Source organism: Heteronotia binoei, chromosome 12 (genome assembly GCF_032191835.1).
Source record: "Heteronotia binoei isolate CCM8104 ecotype False Entrance Well chromosome 12, APGP_CSIRO_Hbin_v1, whole genome shotgun sequence".
Lineage (NCBI taxonomy): Eukaryota > Metazoa > Chordata > Lepidosauria > Squamata > Gekkonidae > Heteronotia > Heteronotia binoei.
The window spans coordinates 62,398,807-62,421,452 of NC_083234.1; the positions used below are offsets into that span (position 1 = coordinate 62,398,807).

A 22,646-nucleotide genomic window follows, 5' to 3' on the forward strand; every position below is an offset into this window, starting at 1 on the left:
CGGGTAACACAAAGCGAGAACCATGGCGGAGCAAGCAGCAAGATTGACAGCAAAAGGCTCTTCCTCTGGAATGACAGCCTGCCTCCTCCCATCTTCACAGAGTACAGAGCAGATGTACAGGCCAACATGTCCAACACTATTCTAGCCATCAAACTTGGCCTTCCCATGCTTCAAGCATTTCTTTTAAACACCATCCTCACACTTACCCATTTATGCACTGGTCATTGCCAGATTTTTATTTAATTCTTTTTTAAAATCAGTGTTGTGCCCAGTTAGATTGTGCAGCAAACTTGCAGCCATTTCTCCTCAGAGCATAAGTGTGGAAATGAAATGAGACATTTGTACTGATTATGGTGAGGTTTCACCATTCTGTAAATGTTGTGTTGTTGATGCTGCTTCAAGAAAGTTTGAGCAGTACCAACAACAAGAAAAGAATAATAATTTAACCATAGGGCATTCCTTTTCCACAACAGCTCAAAGATGTTTTTCCCTCCTCTCTCTGGACTGTGGCTGATGTTCTGTTGGAAATGGGAAGACCCTAAAATGCTTGTGGCTTTTAGATTTCCCCCCCCTTCTGTTTCACGTCTTCAAGGGGATGGTGGAGTGAGGCTCCAGAAAGGGACTGTGTCTTTGACTCATTTTTGTCACAACTTACCAATTTTTCCTTTCCAGTTGCCGGATTCATTATAAGGATATGTACAATTTATTACGAGCTATTGCTCCACCTCTGGGCTTAGGAAAGAAGTGTCCACATAGGGTGGCATACAAGGTTTGGAATTTTAGAAAACTCCATCCAGTATTACTTTTTCTTTTGCCTTGCTTTTGAACGTCTATTTTTTTTTGTATCTGAACTGCAAAGAAAGGCAAAGAAAAAAAACCCCAAGAGTAAACTGGAATGTAACTAACCCATTGCCTGAACAGGAATGATTGACAGGCATCGCCCAACCCTGTGTTCCCATTCCCCATGATGCATCGCTGCTCCTGCACACCTTTATCCCACTTACCCGAACAATGGCAGCCTTATGAGACAGTCAGCTTCAGTGTGTTCACCTCTCCTGGCCAGAAGTGCAGAAACTAGGAGGAAACCATTCTCTCTGCCTCCTCCCTATTTACGTACTTAAATTCAGTCCCAGAGTTTTGGGATGGGGGCTGGGGGGGTGGGGAAAGCAATTAGAAAGGAGTTATTTAAATATCCCCACTCTTTGCTGGCTTGTTAGGAAAGTATTAATATCATTCAGTAGAGTTCATGGGAAGTATTCGTATCATTCAGTCAAGTTCCAGAGATATATACCAATTTTCATACCTTACAGCATTTTCTAGTTGAAAACTGGAACATTCTGTTAGCATGATGCTACCATTCCTACTGGCATACCAGGGATCCCTGCCAAGGTTGCACAGTGCTGAAGGCCATACTGTCTGCTGAATTCAGTTACTCTGGAATAGCTCGTGCTGTTCTGATTCTGGAGCTGAGAAAGTGTAAATTGAAAGCTGTACAGGGAAAAAAACCCATAATTGTTTCAGAAGAGAATATCAGTAATTCAAAATCTGTTTCAACAACAGCAGTTTGTATTGTGGCAGGTCTCTGCATTGTGTGACGCCTTCATGCAGCTATGTAGGGTTAGAGACAAGATGCACTCTCTGCTAATTGCTAAAGACATGGAGAGAGCTGAAACACGAAGAAAAGCAAATCTAGCATGTTGCGTTAACAAAATTTCAATCAGATATCTCCCAAAGGCAAAGCAGAGACAAACCAGGAAATAGAGAATAGGGACAATTCCCTGTAAGTAGGGGCTGTTAAAGCACATGCAACTTCTTGCTTTTTTCAGACTCATGAAGAACTAGAAACTTGTGTCCATCGTTTGCACCAGCTTACCTAGAAAAAAATTATTTCCTCAGGCTATAAAAAAATCCATAAGACCTTCGTCAACACTGAGAAGTTTCATCACTGGAAAATGTTAACTTTTCCCCCGCTCTGGTAGTTTTCACTTTCCTTTATACTTTCCTGCCTCACAGCCAGCAGGTCAGAATCCAGGAAAATAGCTGATGTTTATTGGGGAGAACAGAAAGTTCATTTTATACTGTTTAAAAATATATCAAAGCTCACTGAAAAAGCCTTTGGTGGCTCTTTAGACTAAATTTGGTAGAATGAACACACACTGGGCATATTTGTTGGGGCATACACGCGGAAAAGGAAGGGAAAGTGAAAAGCTTGGTGTATTTGCCTCCCTTCCAGCCTGAGCCAGTATCTACACAGTGGTATAATGTCCAAATCTTGTCAAACCCACTGCATGTAGACTTTGTATAGATGTGCAGTTATTCCCTGAATTTGACCTTGTATGTTGCTTATATGCTTGAGATTTGGCCAGATCTGCACATTGCCCTACTGCATGGATGGATGTAGATCCAAGTGGGCAGCCGTGTTGGTCTGAAGCAGTGGAACAAAGTAGGAGTCAAGTGTACCTTTAAGACCAACAAAGTTTTATTTGTTGATCTTAAAGGTGCACTTGGCTCCTGTGTGGATGAATGTTCACATTGTGGGTGAGCAGCTGTCCTAGGTGGGCAGAGAGAAAAGGTGCACTTCCCATTCTAATTCATATGAACTGTCTGGGTAAGGGATCCCACACCCACAGATCTTCTTCGTGGTCTCTGTGCATCACACTTGTGGGATACTGCGCCTGCGCTGGTCCCCGATCGGTATCTGTAAGAAAGCCCGGGAAAATTTCCGCGGCGGGCGCCAACTGGGCATGCGCAGGCGACCCACTGCGCACGCCCAACGGCGCCACCGCGGCAATCCCACCAGTTCCTTTCTGACCGCTGCGCGAAGAGCTGCGTTCCTCGTGTTCCCGGTCGGTGAGCTTCGGGTTTTAACCCTTTTTTCCCTTAGCCTCTGTATTATTAGCCTGTTTATTGTTTTTCGTAGTGTAGCAGTTAGTTCTAGTAGTCTAGTTAGTTAGTAAAAAAAAAAAAAAAGTTGCTGTTGTTTGTTTGGGTGCGTGCCGCGGTGGGTCTCCCTCCGGGACTTCCCCCGCCATTTTCCGCCCCTTAGTTGTTTTTCTCCTCTCAGAGGACTCTGAGAGGACCCTCCTAGCGACCGCTGTCTATGGACAGCCGCTGGGGCTTCTTTAAGAGGTGCCAGGCCTGCGGGCAGAAGATCGCCCCGCCCGACGGCCATTCCCTGTGCCTCCTCTGCCTGGGAGAAGCACACCGCGTGGAGACCTGCCAACACTGTCTCCGCTTCTCCAACCAAACCAGAAAGAACAGGGCGGCAAGGCTCTCGGCCGCACTCACTGCCTCGGCACTTCGTCCCCTAAGAGCAACGGAAGGCCCTTCGGCATCGGTACCGAAGATGGCGACCGCCCCAGCTCAGACGGCCCCATCGACCGATGGGACCTCCGTCGATGCCGACGCTCACCGCGACCAACAGCCGGCGAAGCGGCCCCTCGAAGGACCGGTCGAGAGACCTCTGAAGAAGCGAAGGGAGGAACCTGGACAGGAGTCCGCGAAAAAGGCGAAAAGCAAGGAGAAGCAGAAGCGACCACGCTCTCCTTTGCCTACCCCCGACGTGTCGGCACCGATCGACACCGACCCGCCGAGAAGGGTTCCCCCCTCTCCGCTCCGCAGCCCCCCAACTCCAGGGGTTGGCGCAGGCCGGCAGCACAGTCCTCCGACGCCAGGGGCTCCGAGCCATCGGCCGACCAGCCCTCCGACACCACGGACCCCCGCGCACCGGCATCACAAGTCACCGATCCCCGGGCCTAGCGGGCATCGACCGCAGCCCCCAGCGCCGGATCTGGAGATCGACCTAACCCGTCGATCACCTTCCGTGGCGTCGCGTCGACGGAGCATCGACTCGACATCGGACGTCGAGTCACTGCAGCAGCCCGACATAACAACGCCTGCGGCGCCCAAGCGCGCGAGACGACGGGAGCCATCGGTCGAATCGCATCGGCCCCCAACAATACCACCCTGGGAGCAGCACAGATGGCAGCAGACGTATCCCTGCTGCACTCAATACCACTACCACCAACCGACCGACTACCCGGACTGGGATTGTCGGTCCGAAGCACCTTCGCTCTCCAGGGTGTCACACCGCTCGAAGAGACCTCCAGCATCGGTCTCGATCCCGCCACACCGCCCCACGCCGGCAGCACCCCCACCTCCACCGACGCCGGTCCAGTCGCCACCGAGGGAGCCGTCACCGCACCCATCCGAGCGATCGGACCACAGACAGTCCTCTCCATCGGGGTCGGAGCCCGACGACGACAGAACCTGGGAGCCATCACCGGACCCTAATATATCTGAGGACCTCCCAGTGTCGCCCTCCGAAGACCTGCGGGCCTACGCAGACATGGTTAAGAGAATGGCGTCTGCAATCTCCCTACCCATCTCACAACCCCAACCGGTGGTGGACGACAGCGTGTTTGACATTGTCCAGAGGGACACATCAGCGGCCGTTGCACTTCCCATGACCAGAGTCATGCTGCAGGCGTTAAAGGACCCATGGAGGAAACCATCCTCGGCACTGGTGTCCTCGAGGAAGCTGGATCACATGTACAAGATCCAAGAGACGGGGGCTGAGTTCTTATTTTCACACCCAAAACCAAACTCAGCCATTGTCTCGTCTTCTTCGAGGTCGCGCAGGGTGCACTCCGCTCCCCCAGATAAAGAAGGGAAGAAACAAGATGCCATGGGTAGAAAGATCTACTCGGCAGGGTCTCTGGGTGCAAAAGTCTCCAACTATACGGCCTGCATGGCCAGATATCAGTACGCCATCCTAGATCAGCTGTCCCCTCTATTGTCCTCCTTACCCGAGGACCAAAGAACGGCCGCCAAGAATCTCCTGCACGAAGGCCAGAGGGTTGCGAAGCAGCAACTAACAGCCGCCAAGCACCTAGTTGACGTCTCCGCCTCGGCTATCATGTCAGCGGTTTCCCTTCGCCGACACTCCTGGCTGAGGTCCACTGCCCTACAGCACGACACCAGGGCTCTCATAGAGGACCTACCCTTTGACGGGGAAGGGCTTTTCAGCTCCACCACTGACAATGCATTGCAGGAGCTGGACAAGAACCTTAAGATCTCCAGGAGCCTCGGGGTGCAGCCATCGCCCAGGCAATCCAGACCGAGGCAATGGAGCAGGTCCTGGTCCAGAAAACCCCCCCAAAAGCCACCCTCGGACCAACACTGGCGACCACGTCCCCCGCAGCCCGACAAGCAGGCGTACTCGGGAAACAGCAGGGGTCGTTACAACTCCCAGTCTTCCGCCAAGTCGAAGGGTGCACGCCCCACCAAGCAGGGCCTTTGACTTTTCTGTACCACGCTTCGTTGCCACTGCCCACCCAACTATCCGCCTCCGCCCCTTCCTGCCTGCCTGGGAGCGGGTCTCCTCAGACAGGTGGGCTCTTTCCATAATCAAGGAGGGCTACAAAATAGACTTTGCTCAGATTCCAACCCAATCGGTGGTAATCACCACCCCCCCCTCCCCGCCTCTGCTGGCAGAGGTGGCCTCCCTCCTCCAGAAACAAGCCGTAGAGAAAGTTCCAGCAGAAGAGAGAACCGGCGGTTTCTATTCCCGCTACTTCCTAGTACCAAAGAGGGACGGAGGTCTGAGACCCATATTGGATCTCCGTAGTCTGAACAAATTCATCCTCTACCAAAAATTCAGGATGTCCACACTGCAATCCATCCTGCCCCTCATCAACCAGGGGGACTGGATGGCTACCCTAGACCTCAAGGATGCCTATTTCCACATCAGCATCCACCCAGAATTCAGAAGGTTTCTCAGGTTCGCGATAGGCCCACAACACTTCCAGTTCACGGTCTTACCATTCGGACTTTCCACAGCACCCAGGGTGTTCACAAAGATGATGAGCGTAGTGGCCGCTCACCTGCGGCTACGGGGCATGATAGTCTTCCCATACATAGATGACTGGCTCCTGGTAGCCGACTCAAGGGAAAGCCTGTCTGCCCACATCACAACCACACTACGCCTCCTAGATGCCCTGGGCCTGCCGGTCAACCTAGAGAAATCCAAACTCGCCCCATCAAGGACGGTGCAGTTCATAGGGGCAGTTCTGGACACAAACCTACACAGGGCGTTCCTCCCCGCCCAGAGGGCAGAGGACATCACCGACACAGTGCAGCTGCTCCAAAACCAAGGCTGGGGCACTGCAAAACAGCTTCAGCGGATGCTGGGACTTATGGCAGCAACGACAAGCGTGCTTCTCCATGCGAAACTGAGGATGCGAAACCTGCAGCTATGGTTCCTCCGTCAGTTCCGCCCAAACAAGGACTCACCTCGAAAGAGGTTCACGATTCCCCCTTTGACGCTCCAATCGCTCCGCTGGTGGAGCTCGACGGTCAATATCTGCCAGGGAGCACCCTTCCACCTCCCGCCTCCTGCGGTTACCATTACCACAGATGCCTCCCTGTGGGGTTGGGGCGCCCACATGGAAGGGCTTTCGGTGGGGGGCCAGTGGCCTCCCAAGTTGGCAGCATACCATATAAACTACCTAGAGCTGCTAGCCATCCACTTTGCCCTACGGTCCTTCCGCCCGAAGCTGCTGGGGAAGACGGTGGCATTGCTCACGGACAACACCACCGCCCTGGCATACATCAACAGGCAGGGCGGAACGGTATCCCGTCGCCTCTGTGCACTAGCCATGACCCTATGGACGGAATGTATCCAGCACGACATCTTCGTGAAAGCTGCCCACCTTCCAGGGGTCCTCAACACGCAGGCGGACTCCCTAAGCAGAGGGGGGGCATCACCACACGAGTGGGAACTTCAGTGGCGCTTCCTCCAACCAGTATTCCAGCTCTGGGGCTACCCACAGCTGGATGCCTTTGCCACGGCGGACAACAAGAAGTGCCCCATGTTTTGCTCCAGAGGGGGTGCCGACCCCACATCCCAGGGGGACGGGCTCCTCATCTCATGGGAGGGCCTTTTCCTCTACCTGTTCCCGCCCCTCCCACTGCTGACGAGGGTAATCAGCAAGTTAGCAGCGGAGAAGCCACGCGGCATCCTGGTAACCCCCTGGTGGCCGCGACAGAACTGGTTCTCCTCCCTAATGCACCTCTCGGGAGGGAAATTCTACCACTTCCCAGCGGAACCAGACCTCCTGTCATCCCAGGGAGGCCTGGTGCTACACCACAATGTGCCGCACCTCAAACTGACGGCGTGGCTCATAGACCCCTAGAGTTCTCCGGCAGGGTCCAGGAGGTCCTGATAAACAGCAGGAAACCCTCCACAAGAGCATCCTATGCCAGAAAGTGGAACAGATTCTCCGTCTTTGTAGCTGGCCGGCCAGGCGCACCAAGGGAGGTAGGCCTGCCTGCGATCTTTGACTTTTTGCTCTCCCTAGTCGATGCAGGCCTGACCTTCTCTTCCATTAAGGTCTACCTGGCAGCCGTATCCGCTTTTCACGAACCTGTGGGCGGATATTCAGTTTTCGCCCACCCCCAGTCCAAAAAGTTTATGAAAGGACTGCTTAGGTTACATCCACCCTCCAAGCCCCCCACTCCGATGTGGGACCTGACCCTGGTGCTAGACAGGCTAACCAGACGACCCTTTGAGCCTATGGCCACATGCCCCCTACAGCTCCTATCCTGGAAAACCGCCTTCCTGGTGGCCATCACCTCTGCCCGCCGTGTGGGGGAGCTCACAGCGATGCGCTGTGACTTCCCTTACATAGCCTTTAGAGAGTCAGGAGTCTCCCTGGCCCCGGATGTGAACTTCCTCCCTAAGGTGCCCTCCCAATTTCACCTCAATCTGGAGGTATGGCTGCCAGCCTTTTTCCCTAATCCCTCCTCGGACGAGGAGCGGAGGCTCCATTCCTTAGACGTCAGGCGTGCCTTGCTCTTCTACTTAAAGCGTTCCAAAGCTTTCCGCAGGGACCAGCAGTTATTCGTCTCATATGCTACGCCCAAGCTGGATAATAAGATCTCCTCCCAGAGATTCTCCAGGTGGCTGACGGAGACCATAAAGCTCTGCTACCTCCTAGCAAAGAGACCACTGCCGGGACCCGTGCGTGGCCACTCCACAAGAGCGATGGCGACATCGGTGGCGTTCCTGAGAGGCGTGCCCCTCGCTGACGTCTGCAAAGCTGCCACCTGGTCCTCTCCGCACGCTTTCATGAAGCACTACGCACTGGACGTGCATGCCCAGCAGAGGACTCGGTTGGGGACTGCGGTTCTTCAATCTGCCATCTCTGGTTGACCGTCTTCCCGCCTCCAGGTATGCCTTGCTTGCTAATCTCCCACAAGTGTGATGCACAGAGACCACGAAGAAAATAGACAGGTTGCTTACCTGTAACTGTAGATCTTCGAGTGGTCATCTGTGCAGTCACACTACCCGCCCTCCTTCCCCGCTGCTGACGGTCTCCCTTTTCTGGGGGCTTTCAGCGGTCATGAAGGAACTGGTGGGATTGCCGCGGTGGCGCCGTTGGGCGTGCGCAGTGGGTCGCCTGCGCATGCCCAGTTGGCGCCCGCCGCGGAAATTTTCCCGGGCTTTCTTACAGATACCGATCGGGGACCAGCGCAGGCGCAGTATCCCACAAGTGTGACTGCACAGATGACCACTCGAAGATCTACAGTTACAGGTAAGCAACCTGTCTTTACCAAGGCCAGAAGGCAGGGGAGCAACTACCTGCCAGCCAATGGGTCCAGCAATGTGTTTCCACTGCTGTGACACCCTAGAGAGAAACTGGCAAGCCCCAGAACATCAACAATGTTGAAAAGGCCAGCAGAATCAGCTAAAGTCCAAGCACAACATGCCGGGGTTCTCTCTGCTGGGCTGTGGAAAGGCTCAGAGTGGAAGAGAAAGGGCACAGTTTGAGTTAGCCCCCTTCTCTTCCAGTATCAAAGCCCTCCTACAAAGGACACTGGAAGGTGCCCAAGTTCCAACAGCCTCAGTTCCTGACATGAACATATGAAGCTGCCTTATACTATATCAGGCCGTTTGTTCTGTCTAAAATGGTAAAGGTAGTCTTCTGTGCAAGCACCAGTCATTTCCAACTCTGGGGTGATGTCGTATCACAACATTTTCACAGCAGACATTTTTTACGGGGTGGTTTGCCATTGCCTTACCCAGTCATCTACACTTTACCCGTAGCAAGCTGGGTACTCATTTTACCAACTTTGGAAAGATGGAAGGCTGCCCCAGAGTCGGAAATGATTGGTGCTTGCACAGGGGACTACCTTTAGGATTCCCGTGGCACAGAGTGGTAAGCTGCAGTACTGCAGTCCAAGCTCTGCTCACAACCTGAGTTTGATCCCAGTGGAAGCTGGGTCCAGGTAGCTGACTCAAGGTTGACTCAACCTTCCATCTTTCCGAAGTCAGTAAAATGAGTACCCAGCTTGCTGGGGGTAAAGTGTAGATGTCTGAGAAAGGCAATGGCAAACTGCCTCATAAAAAAAAAGTCTGCCATGAAAATGTGATATAATGTCACCCCAGAGTCAGAAATGACTGGTGCTTGCACAGGAGACTACCTTTACCTTTTTAGATAGAACTATCTATCTTGGTATTATCTGCTCAGACTAGCAGCAACTGCCCAAAATCTTAGGCAGAGAGTTCTGAATACCAGTTGTTTGAGATCCCTTAACTGGAAATGCCAGGAACTGAATTTGGGGTCTTCTGCATGCCCAGCAAGTGCTCTTCCATTAAGCCATTGTAAAACAGGGTAGGGAATTTGTTTGTTTTTTAGCTTAGTTTAGCTTTTAATCTGAGCGTACTGGTGCTTACTCACATACTTGTTTTTATTTTTACAATTTATAAACTTCCTACTGAAGAAAAATAATGGCAATTCACAGTGATGGGTAGGAAAACATTTCAAGAAAACACAGCTCAAACCCACTACAAAGCTACTGAAATACTATAAACAGTGAGCTAAGATTAGTTGCAGGAAACATCTGCCAAATAAGACAAAGTCCTCCCCTTTCTATCCAATCGGCTGCAAAGTTGGGTTTTGGCTAGGGCAGGAGACATTCCACCCACACCTTCTTCCCCCACTGCCATTCAGTGGGCTGCGGGGGGCGGGGGGGGGAGGGAATGGGAAGAAATTGCTGTCATTGGCAACCAGGAATGTCACCTCTAGCTGGACCGAGAAGGGACCTCACCAGATAGAGCTAATGATGTCGTTTCTGGGTGACACAGGAAAGTATGCTGTTGGTGAAATTACTAGGTTGACAGAAAGCCCCCCCTCCAATTCCAGTAGGTTTCCCACTGCAACTTTGTTTGGGGCACACAGCTGTCAGAAAGCATTCCAGAAGCACAGGGCCACTACTGAGAAGGTGATGCCTCTTGGCCTCTTTTTCATGCTTAAACTTTGGGATCTTAGCTCCCATGCATGACTGCATCCTAATACATAAGAAGCAATAAAATAATAATAATACTAAGAAGCAAGCAAGCATGCTTCTGAGCATGTACAAGGGAGCCTGTGGTTTACTACTTTAATCACAGGCAGCCAACAGGTCCCTGCTGTTAGAGGACAGAGGCTTGTGGTCCCTTCACGTGGAGGTAAAAAAGGTGGCGGGGTTGTCTTCTATTAGTTTCGTGGCCTTATAGATAAATTGGAAATGACAATCAGAATAATGAAAAAGAGGGTTAAAATGTTTTATTCAGGTCACTTGCTGGCTGCCCCATAATGCTGCCCACCAGTTCTCCTTGGCATGATGAATATAACCACGTTACAAACAAACAAACAAAAAACTCAAAACCTGTCTGAAAAATGCAGAAGGCCCCTCCCCCTTTCCCCTGCCCCTTTCATAGGTTCACCCTTCCTGTCCCTGTGTGTCCCACATCAATCATTCCAGACTGCTACCGCAGGGATTCAGAGGTTGCTTTTCATTGGTGAGCAGGTGGAAGGAGATACCCAAAGAGATGAAAACTGGAGCAATCTTCTGCTTAACCCTCTCTCTTGGATTGTTTCATTTCTCCTCCCTGAGAAAGAAAAGAATCAAATTAACCCAAATATCTCTTCTTGTCTGCTTTTCCTTTATCCCTGGTTACCCCTTTATTGTTGCTTGGTTTTATTTTCCTCCCCCTACCCCCTGCCTTAATCCCTCCCTTCCCCTGCCTTTTCTTTTCTTTCTCTCTCTCCCTCCGCTTCCAAGTGGGCGCATCAGTTACACGGACATGTATGAAATGCTGAGACACATGTCCCCGCCACTTGGTCTGGGAAAGAAATGCCCAGCTCGTGTTGCCTATAAGGTTAGACCTCCTCCTGGGATGACCTGTGATATCCGTGTGTTGTGGCTCAGCTGACTGTCCTCTTTTTCCTGTCATATTTGTGGTTTCTCTAAGCTCTTTGGGATGCTGTATCTTCTAGTTCATGGGGTGTCAAAAACATATGGCCGAGGACCTGACGCAGTCCGCCCAGGATTCCCAGGGCTGGCCTCTTGCAACCGTAGAGCAACGCAACCACTTCAGTCTGGTCTCTCCTATGATAAAGTGTGGTGATTGTGGTCCTTTTGCTACCAGGCAGCAGAATCCAACATTACTTGCAAACATTGCGCATTTGTCATTCTTTGAAAATGGGAAACTGCAGCCTCTTGAGAGGAGAAGCAGTCGAGGTGAGGGAGAGAGCTAAATCACGCTCACACTCGCATACACCTAAACGCACACAAAGCCCCAACTAGATACTGAGTACGTGGCCCAGGAAAAAGAAAATCCTGATAGGACAGGGCAAGGCTATCCCAGCTTCCCCAGTTCAAACTCTGGACACTTTTAAAAGGGATGATACTGCCCTTCTGTCTGCTTGCTGTCTCCTCTCAGAGGCACCTGGATGTGTGAATGAGCATAGCGGCTCTGTTGATGCTTCTTACCCAAGGTTCAGGGAAGGCTTTTTAAGATGGTATATCTGGTGCGAAAACGATGAGCCGCCATCTGTCTGGCTCCCTTCCCCCACCATCACATTTACGGAATGGACAGCACAGCCCTCCTATCCATTTGGATTTGACACCTCTGTTCTAGTTTGAACATCCCACTCGTGAGCCGTTACATTTGTGATATCCATCCTAGCTAGCTGAGTTCCTTTCTGTCCAAATAAAGCTCTCTTGGCCTGTCTTTCTTACCCCTCCCCTCTTTTCAGTCTGCTTCAAGTCAGAGAGAATTATAATAAAACAAAGGCCATGTTCACACAAACAGTGCTCCAGTTAAGAAGGCCTTAATCTTTGTTACTTGTTTTGTTCTCTGTCAGGGCCATAACCTTTATAGGATTAAATCATTTCAGAATGTAGTTTTAAGGGAAGGGTGCATTCCAAGTTTGAACGTCCCTCCTCAGTGCAAATTCACTACACATGAAAAACAAGTTTTCCATGGGCACAGAGCATTTTTCACTGCCTCCTGTGTTTTGATATGGTTTTGCCTTAGAGGTCCACTGCTTAGCTAATTAATGTTAGGTTAATTGGGGAGATCTCCTTAGCTGATCAAAACATTTTAACCAATTTGTTGATTAGTTGAATCCATTACAAATGTTTAGAGCAAATAAAAAGGTGTCTCAGATTAATTGGGCAACAGAAAAATGGGGTGCAGGAAGTGTGCCTCTAAATGAAATAACTGTACGGAAGGATAGTATCCTGTATTCTGGAGGTATTCTAAGATGAGAGTACTTTGAACAGAAGTCTTTACCAGGGATGGGCACAAACTTGCCCATTATCCTGATTTCAGGCTAAAATCACCTGGATCGTGGTTCATGAATGAAGGTTCACACGAGCTCTCTGCCATGACCCTTCCACAGTCCTCCACATTTTTTCCAGAGGTTTGTGCAAATCATGGTGGGAAGCGGGAGGGGGGGGGGAGTGAGAGGGATCACTGAAATGGCTTGCATCTATTTCAGCCTAACAGCTGATGGGTGCACATATGTCTTCAGTCAAAGAGTGAAATGGACAGATGTAATGGCTCATAGCAATTTAAACCTTCCCGGGTGATCCCCCTATTCCCATGAATTTCCCCCCCCACACACACACACACACTTTCTCTTGGCCAAGGCCTGCTGCAGCCGGGAGAAAAGGAGACCCTCCCCCCCCCCTTTCTCCAGACTGAGGCTTGCTGCACCCAGGAGAAGGGGAGACCTTCCCAGGAGATCCTCTCCCCACTTTGATCCCAGGATCTGTGTGCAGTGGTGGGGTCTCTCCTGACTTCAGGCAGATCCTGGTTGCAATAGTGGAGCCATTTAAACCTCCTGGGCAGGCCTGTAGCTAGGAGAGGGCTCTCACCAGACAACGTCTCCTCCTCAATTTGTCCAACCTGTCCAGAAGACTGATTGTACCATGTCTGCTCTGGTAGGAGAGATAGATAGCGGGTGGGGGGAGGGAACCTTTTATAGGTAAAAGCTGTTTTCATTTCCTCACTAAGCTGTCAGCTTATCTGGAAGTGAGAATTAACCATCATTGTCTGGCCAGGGAGTTCATTAGCTTTTCTAAAGGGTTTTTGGGTGAGGCTGAGACTATGCTAAAAGAGAAAAACATTTAAAAAAAAAAAGTGACAGTTTTGAACAATCAAAATCTCCAAAGTACTCCAAGTAAAGTCAACGTGAAGTTTCCTACAAATGTTTATTTGTGAGCCTTGACCTGGAATAGACAGACGTTCACTGCTTAGTCAAAACAAAACAAAAGCAGCTTCTCCATTCCTTTGCACTGCTTGATCCACTTAGCAGGCGTCCTCAGAAGTAAGCTCCACCACACTGAAATGCCCCCTGCCTGCCCCCTCAAGAAAGATTTCTGGCTATGGTGCTTCCCGCTGCTTCAAAACAGAGAGTGGGGAGCAAAACCAGAAGGTTAAATGTGGGATGAAATGTCCCCAGCCAGCAAAAAGGAAGGGGTGAAGTGCCTCCACCACCGGAGAGCTCTCCCAGCCACAGGCAGATCCTGGATGCAATGGCTTCTCCTCCTGCAGTGCTCTTTAAACCATGCCACAGGAGGAGAAGCTGACCCGAGGATCTGTGTGCAGCGGGGAGGGCTTTCCCGGCCACAGGCAAATCCTGGATGCCATGGCTTCTCTTCCCACAGCATGCTTTAAACCACACCACAGGAGAAGTTGACCCCAGGATCTGTGTGTGGTTCTCCTCCCATGGAGTGCAGGGGGCTGTTCTACCACATCACAAACCTCTGAAACAGACCTGTTAAGTAAATGGGGAGGTCCATCAATCTTAATGTTTTTTGGGGCCCCACGAACCACAAATTGAAATGAACCTTGATTTTTCCAGTTCATGCCCATCCCTGGTCTTTACAATTAAAGTAGGGCAGCTGGATCTTCTCAGTCTCTCAACAGCAATGGCCAGAAAACTTCTTGTAGTTTATTTTACATCAAAGCAGTAGATAGGCTCAACCCTGTTTTAAAAGGGGGGCCTTTCTTCTCTTCCTCTGTCCATCATTGAATGAAGGGTACCTGCCTGTCCAATGAATAAAACAGAGGCAACCTCTTGGATATCCAAACATATATCTAGGAGCTATGGCCTTCCTTTTTTTGGATGGTGGTGGTGGAATGAAATATACATAGATATATATTTATGAGCAGTGCAGATATAAAACAATCAGTCACTCCACTAAATAATTCCTGTGGGAATACCTAATGCCGTTTCCCTTTGTTCATGTGAAGATAGTTTAAGAAAATTCCCTAGTGAGTAAAGCACCCACATATCTTTATTATCATCTCCTTGTAACTGTTTACTGTGACCAATCTCTTAGATTCTTAGGGAGGGGTCAGAATGAAGGGGTTTGTCTTTTTAATTAGATCAGCTAATTAGGGTAGGCAGTACTAGAAGAGGGAGTGAGGTATTAAATACAAGTGACACCATGAAAGCTCCCTTAAATACGCTCTTGGAGGTAAATGTATTGGGATCATTGCACCGCTTGAATCCAAAGAACAATGAAGTCATTCATACACGTAATTTGCTCCCAATAAAGATTTAATTAAATCAGAAAGCACTATTATGCTCAACGAGATGTTAGTTTCCTGCTTCCCAACATTGCAGTGAGCAGTGCAAATGAGACACTGATGGATTTGCAGCTGTGAGCTGAGCAGAAGCTGTGTTCAGTCACTTGAGCTGTTAGTGGTATTTGGTTCCTCCTTGTTACCACTGCTGCCGCCCAACGATATTGGACAACTGAGGAATGAATAAAAGCAGAGGTGTGGGAAGCATCAACTTAAAACCAATATATAGTTGTAGTTTAGTAGGTAATAACATTTGCATTTTTTAACTGCTTAATATATTGGGGAGGGGTCCATGCTTCTTTAACCATACTTAAAAATTAACAATGCATAGTGTAACCGTATAACCAGTGCCCCAGTTTTTTATGGACAATGTGTCCCATGAGCTTCAATATGCATTTAGTAGTATGGCCTTAAACCAGTTTTAATAATTGAAATAATAACCTTATTAGTTTCCAACCACTAAATGTGTAACTGCAGATTTATTAACCAGATGAAGGGAAGAAAAATTTAATCCTTTCAGCCTTACAAAATTCCACCTATTGAAACTTCCTTCCCCACAGCTAGTAACATTGACAGGGGTTAAAAAACAAGTGAACCAGGCAGACTTGGGCAAAATTTCACTGGCCACCCAGAAAGACTCATCAGTTATTCGCATTTCCATGAGTAGCCAGTAGCCATTCTTGACCATGCACAATCTTGTGACTATGGACACTAATACTTGGAGAAGGTGTGAGCCAGGATGTGTTGTGCATCAATACAGCTGTTAAAAATTGCCATAATTGCAAAGGATGGGAAACGTGCCACTGCAGTTGCAGACATGACGGTTGGCTGTATTGTGCACAGCTCACTGCAGGTGTCGCTTTTCCCACATGATCAGGATTTGTGTGTGGCTGAGAACATACATGCACAAAGAAATTAAGCACCTTAGATGACAACTTTCTGTCTTTTTACCTCTTCTACCCCTGTCTCCCCTTACCACCTTTACATGCTATTGTACAATTTTTGGTTCTTTTCTGGTGAAAGAAAAGTGATGTCTTGTGTTCCATGCCCCAACACATCTCTTTGTTTCTGAAGCACTGGGCTGCCTTTCAGGGTTTCTCTCTATCTCTCTCTAGCAACCAACTTGGTATGCCACCATAGTGTTTCTCTTCTGGCCCTTTCTTATGGGCTGTTCTTTTCCCTCTCTATTTTTCTTTTGTCACCCCTTTTCCTCTGTGTGTGTGTTTTCCTCCTTTGCTCGCAAGAACAATCCCTGCAGAGTTGTTGTGCATGTGCCTTTCTCTTGCTTGCCTTTTATATGCATGCATGAGTCTCTTTATAACCTTATTCTGAGTGCTACAGGAGAGCTCCATCCATGGATGCACTGGTTTCCCTTTCCATATCTTAGATAAGGACAGGAGATGCTTGGTTGGTTGGCAGTTAAACTCTGTGTCTCACGTGAGATGTGGCAAAGGCAGGAGAGAAGGAAACTAGAAGTCTATGTAGGGTCTCCTTATTTCTCAGAAAGGTAAGCCAGCCTAGAAATGTTGCAAGGTTCCAGGAATACCTGAGCTGCTCTGGATTGGTAGTAACATGAAGATTCATTGCACATATGATGCTGCCCTATTTTGAGTCAGACCATTGGTCTGTCTAGCTCAGAATTGTTTATTCTGACTGACAGCAGCTCTCCAAGATCTCAGGCAGAGAAATTATTTTCTAAAGATCTTCTGTGACATTGCCTGGGAGTAAACCTGAAACTTTCTATGCTGAACCCCTGCCCCGTTCTTGAAGGACAATTGGGAGGTCTCCCTTTGGTCCTGTTAATTGGCTGGAGTTGGGTGCTGGAATCCCCCCTTTCCATCCTTCAGCTCACTGGCTTAGGGCCCACTTAGGACCACAATCAGGGCCTTTTTTTAGAAATAGCCCAGCAGGAACTCATTTCCATATTAGGCCACACCCTCTGACATCACCATTGTTTCATACAGGACTTTTTTGTAGAAAAGGGCCAGCTGGAATCATCTGCATATTAGGCCACACCCTCTGGTGCCAAGCCAGCTGGAACTGCATTTCTGTGTGTTCCTGCTCAAAAAAAGCCCTGACCACAATACTAATTGGAGCAGGACAGGGGTGTCTCCATCACCCAGTCTGTACTTAACTGTTATCTGGATGAGTGCCCTTCTGTGTTACAAAGGATTAATTAAGAAGCCCTGTAGTGGGAAAAATAGCAGTTGCATACACACCTCTTCCTCTTTCCTTCTTGAAGAGAGAGTCTTTTTCATGGCTGAAATATTAACAAGCTCTTCTCTTCCCACACAGCCACAAGTTCAGCTTCTCTTGTTAGCCTCTGTTCAGGTGGTGTTCCACAGGCAGGATGCCAGCAAAACAACCCAATTAGAAACAAACAGTAGAAGAGGGCTCTTCACTGGAGGGGCCTGGCCTCTGGCTGCACCTTTGCAAGCCTTTCAGAAAGCCTGTCACTACATCACGTCACCAAGCTACTGCAGGGGGTGTTGACAGGGCCAGCCTCCAAGATGGGTGCTGTAGGCAGCTGCTGAGGTTTGCTGGCCTCAGAAGACCTCGCTGCCATACCCTGGCCCGACATGCCATTACCACCTGCCCTCTTACACAGTGTACAGATGGTAGGATTGGGCAACTGCTGAAAGACAAAGAGGATACAACAAGGAATAAGGTGCGGATAGAATATGCATGCACAAAAGGTGACTCTGCCTAGGCTCTCTCCTTGCAAGAGGCAGTATTCCCAGTTGTATTCACAGAGTTTGCCTATGTACAGTTGCATGCCCATTCAGACCTTCTAATGACTGCATAGAGATCAGGAGTGGGAGCAGCAAGCAGTATCTCAGATCCCTCCTCCATATGAATGTCTGATGAAAGCCCATAGAGTTTCCAGGGCAAGAGACAAACAGAGGTGGGTTGCTGTTGCCTGTCTCTGCGTAGCAACCCTGGATTTCCTTGATGGTCTCCCATCCAAGTATTTACCAGGGTTGAGCCTGCTTAGCTCCTGAGATCTGACAAGATCAGCCTGGACCATCCAAATCAGCTGGGAATAAAACATTGAGCAATTCTGAGGACATGGTTGGAGAGTGCATGATCCATAACCTCATTAAAGCTAAGCAGGTCTGGATGTGGTCAGTGCCTGGATGGGAGACTTTCTGGAAACTCCCAAGTCTACCACTTTGGATTCCATTGTGGAGGAAAGGTGGGATATACATGAATGAGTTGATTTGCATTACACTTCTAACACTTTTTCCAAGGAGCTCAGGGTAGTTTACATTGTTCATTCTTTCTCATCCCTACCCTCCCCCCAAAACTCTTGTGAACAAAGTTTGAGTCCAGTGGTACCTTTAAGATCAATAAAGTTTAATTCAGGGTATCAGCTTTCCTGAACTGTGGGCTTAATGTTAAGTCAGTTTCACAGCTGAGCATTGATTTGAACTCAGATCTCCCTATTTGTAATCCGACACTCTAACCACTATACCACACTGGATCTCAGGGTAGACAAGGTAACAGTGTCAAATTCTTGACCATGTCAAGGGTATCTTTCTGAGATTGGGTTCTGTTACATTTCCCACCCTCTGTTTCATGCCAAGAGGCAAGAAGGATGGAGCTCTTCTGGTAGGAATTATTTTTCATCTGCTTGTCCTTCACGTCCATGCATCTTTCTTTCTTTTTCTTTTCTTTTTTTTTTCTCTCTCACTGAAATGGATTCAGTGGGATTATCTGAGTAAGTTTGAACCATTGGATTGCATTGAATGGGGTGTGTTTGCATTAACCTTTGGTGTGCTGAAGGTGGGGAACGGGTTGGGCTGGGCATCTCTGGTGTGCCAGCCAGCAAATCTGTCTGGAGCTTAGTCTGAATTGCACTAGAATTCCAAGGGACTTGGGAGGGTGGAGGAGAGAGACAGGACTCCTGCAGGCTCTGTTCTCACTAGCGCCGGCAATCATCCTCAGTTCATACCTGGTTTTTCCTCTTGGTAGCAATTACTCAGCAGGAGTCTGCTGTCAGCCTTTGATAGTACCTGGAAAGTACTTATGGCAGTAGGCTGTATACAGACAATGCCTTTAAAAATGGTGCAGAAGAGTGTTCCCTCTAAGCTGAGTTAGCGTGAGCTAACTCAAAGATTTTTAGCCTCCATCTTACACATTTTTGTCTTAGCTGAGGAAGGATGACCCCAGAGCACAATGATTTATGCAGTAGCTCACAACTTTAATGCCAGTAGCCAGGGCTTTTTTTGTAGGAGGAACTCCTTTGCATATTAGGTTATACCCCCCCCCCCCATGTAGCCAATCCTCCAAGAGCTTACAAGGCTCTTCTTCTAGGTCTACTGTAAAAGCCCTGCCAGTAGCTCACAACTTTAATACCAGTAGCTCACAACGTAGAATTTTTGCTCACAAGACTCTGCAGCTTAGAGGGAACATTGGTGCAGAGGTGCCATTGCTTGCAGTACACATGTGTATGTTTTTTTGCTAAGTTGCTAGGGTCAAGTTATTTTTCATACATTTTCAAACCTTACTTTGGAAAAGCTGAAGCTAGACCACAAACACATGATACAGTCAGGCCTGCGACAATAGACAGTTTGGTTTAGTGGTTAAGAGCGGCAGACTCTAATCTGGAGAACCAGGTTTGATTCCCCACTCCTCCACATACAGCTAGCTGGGTGACCTTGAGTCAGTCACAGTTCTCAGGGCTGTTCTCTCAGAACTCTCTCAGCCCCACCGACCTCACAAGGGTGTCTGTTGTAGGGAGAGGAAGGGAAGGGAAGGGAAGTGTAAGCCATTCTGAGACTCGGAGTGAAGGGTGGAGACAAATCTAATCTCTTCTTCTCCAAATGTCAGTTTTGGTATGACGGCTGCAGTTGCTTAGAGGATAGTTGCCATGGCAGGCAGTGGGTTCCCTCCTCCCAGATCCTTGAATCAATTGCGAAAGATTCAGAGAAAACAAAGAACATGTCTTCACCAAAGACATAAATTGGTTAATAGTTGTTTCCTCTGCCCAGATAACTCTGGGAGCTAGGGATTTCAGACACCCTCTTTGAATTTTAATTTCCAGGATTCTTTGAGAGCCAGCCACAATGATAAAAATGTTCCAGTGCTAATATGTGCTTGTAGTGTAAACAACCCAGAGATAATGGCAAATTCTGTGCTAACCAGGTGGTTCTGAAATGTATCTCAGGAAAAGAAAAGAGTGCTCTCTGTATTCACTGAAAAAAATGCAGGAGTTCCAAGAGACAGGAAGATAGATTTGATTGAAATATGAGATCAAGTACAGTTCACTTGAAACAAATGACCTAGGGAACTTGGGGAAGGATCTTCATTCTGGTGTTTGTCACCAAAGTCAGCACACGAAAGGTTAACCTTGTAGAACGTCACTTCTTTGTAATCTTGCTGTTTTACGGAGGGGAATGAAAACAGAAGAAAGCCAGAGTAGGTGGGTGGGTCTTGGAGTTTGGGGAGGGGGGAGAAATTGGCCAGCATTGATGGGAAACTTGTTGATTTCTCAGCGCTTGGTAAGGATGAACATGCCAATCTCGAATGATGACCTGACAGTTCACTTCACATCTACACTGATGGCCTTGATCCGGACTGCCCTGGAAATCAAACTTGCATCAGGTGAGGAGGGAGGGGATGAAACAGCCCAGGATTTTTGCCATTTTCACAGGCAGAATCTTAATTTTGAACTTCCAAATACCAGTCTAAGGTTCTGAAATGAGATTTTGGGGGAGTGTAATTTCGGTTTGCTCAAAGCCTCTTCAAAGACTTCCTCCCTCTCAAGATGTGGATGCGATCCTTTCCCCATTTCTTTTGGTTTAATCTTTCTCTGTCCATTTCTGGGCTGGGATGACCCTGCCTTTTTGAACTGCAGCACAGCAACAGCTAGACTACACCATGCCTGGCCACCAGGAGATTGCTCCCTTCATTGCTGCTCTGCTGCGAATCATCTGGTTCTCCTTATAGCCTCTGATTGAGTCACCTTTCCTTCATCTCCCACCCTCTTCAGGAAGGTGTCCAGGGACCCTGCATGTTTCCCTTTTGATTTTTGCAGAGCGGTATGGCTTTCTGTCGTCTGCAAATCCAACAGATAGACCCATCTCTTCTGCCCTGTATTCTCTGCAGTTAATGCAGAACTCAAGGGATGGGCTGCTCACCAGAAGGGCAAGAATGCTTACCACAGGAGAGCCAGTGAGGGGATTTGTGGAGCCTTTCATGAGAATGAATAATCTTCTTTGTGTCTTTCGCCCTGTACCCTGCAGGCATCCTTCAGCACCAGTGTGATGCTGAACTGAGGAAAGAGATCTCCCTGGTTTGGCCCAATCTCTCCCAAAAGACCTTGGATCTGTTGGTGCCACCTCATAAACGTAAGCATGCATGCCTTGTAGTGAGGGGAGATAATTGTTATGCTAAGGCATCATCCCTACCAAATCTGTATATACACGTCAGCGTCTTGCTCAGCTCTCTGTTGCAGAACAAGGAAAGGAAAATAAACCCCTCACCTTTCTTAGACTTCTGTGTTATTCTTGATAAATTTGTATTTCACATATGCAAAGAGGAGCACAAAGTATACATGCACTGTAATGAATCTTGTTAATCAGGGACAGACCCTATTTTCTGGTACCAATTCCTGTTTGTCTCATGGGAAGATCTGGGAGATGCCTTGATATGTGCATGTTTGTGCTAGAGAACCCTCACCTTCCTTCACCCACCACTGATGGAAACAGGCTATTAACAGCACTTCATCATTAATAGTTCCCTGTTCTTCTATCTTTCTGCCATTAAACTCTATTTTTGTGGGATTTTTTTTCTCCCTAGCTGAAGCAATGACAGTGGGAAAGGTCTATGCAGCCCTCATGATATTTGATTTCTACAAGCAAAATAAAAATACCCGAGATCCGAGTCACCCAGGTGGCCAGGTAAATTTCATCTTCTTTTCAATGAACCAGTTAGAATCTTTGGTTGTGTATTTACCAAAGCAATTTTGCAAAACTCCATGAAATTTTTTTGTCCAAAATCCCCATAATTGAGGACGCCATCAATATTTAAGAGGATTTAGATATATGGATTTGCATTAGCGCTTTAAAAGAAGGTTAGACACATTAATGGAAAGCTCTGTTGCCAAGATTTTGGGGGGGAGGAGGGTGAGGCACAGCTATTTAAATTAAATTAAATGAGCAGTGCCCCCCCCCAATCTTCCTCCAGCTTAAGTCTCCCACCCCTCCAGGGACAGAGGGGAGGGAGCGGAGGAATAGCTGCTTACCCTGGTTCTTTCTGCTCGGCAGGCCAAGCCAGTATTGTTGAAGCTGCACCGCTGCTACGCTGGACCAAAGCAATTTTGCTAACCTTCCTTCCTTTGCTAACTCTCCTGCAGGAAGGAAGGAGAGTAAGAGAAATCGCTTCAGGCCACCAACAGCATAGATTCAGCAATACTGTTCTGGCCTGCCAAGCAGGAAGAGCTGGGCTGCCCCCCCTCCCAGTCTTAAACTGCAACCTTAGCCATGTGCCATGCCAGAATGAGGGTTGGAGAATTGCTTCGGGCCTCCTTCCAGTGCGGCTTACAGCTAGGATTGCAGTTTAAGATGGGGGGGGGGCATTGGGGAGGTCTCTGAAGATCTGATAGGGGGCTCAGTCCCTAAAGCCCCAGCACTGGCTATGGTCCTGTTTATGGAGGATAAGTCTATAGGTAATTGTGCTGATGGTTAGATAGAGCTTCCACACTCAGAGGCAA

General features: G+C 48.6%; 1 protein-coding gene across 9 annotated transcripts in view; it reads left to right on the forward strand.

Annotated features, from left to right (window-relative positions):
* The window catches only part of CACNA1B (calcium voltage-gated channel subunit alpha1 B), a 490,529-nt gene that overhangs the window by 447,389 nt on the left and 20,494 nt on the right, over nt 1–22,646 (forward strand). For 7 of the 9 annotated variants that reach the window (XM_060251280.1, XM_060251283.1, XM_060251284.1 and 4 more), the window contains 4 exons: nt 11,110–11,206; nt 20,428–20,536; nt 21,178–21,282; nt 21,734–21,834. In XM_060251280.1, coding sequence (XP_060107263.1) covers nt 11,110–11,206; nt 20,428–20,536; nt 21,178–21,282; nt 21,734–21,834 — 412 coding nt within the window. Of the gene's footprint in view, nt 1–672; nt 770–11,109; nt 11,207–20,427; nt 20,537–21,177; nt 21,283–21,733; nt 21,835–22,646 lie in introns of all 9 variants that reach the window. The other 2 variants (XM_060251289.1, XM_060251281.1) reach the window with 1 other exon arrangement.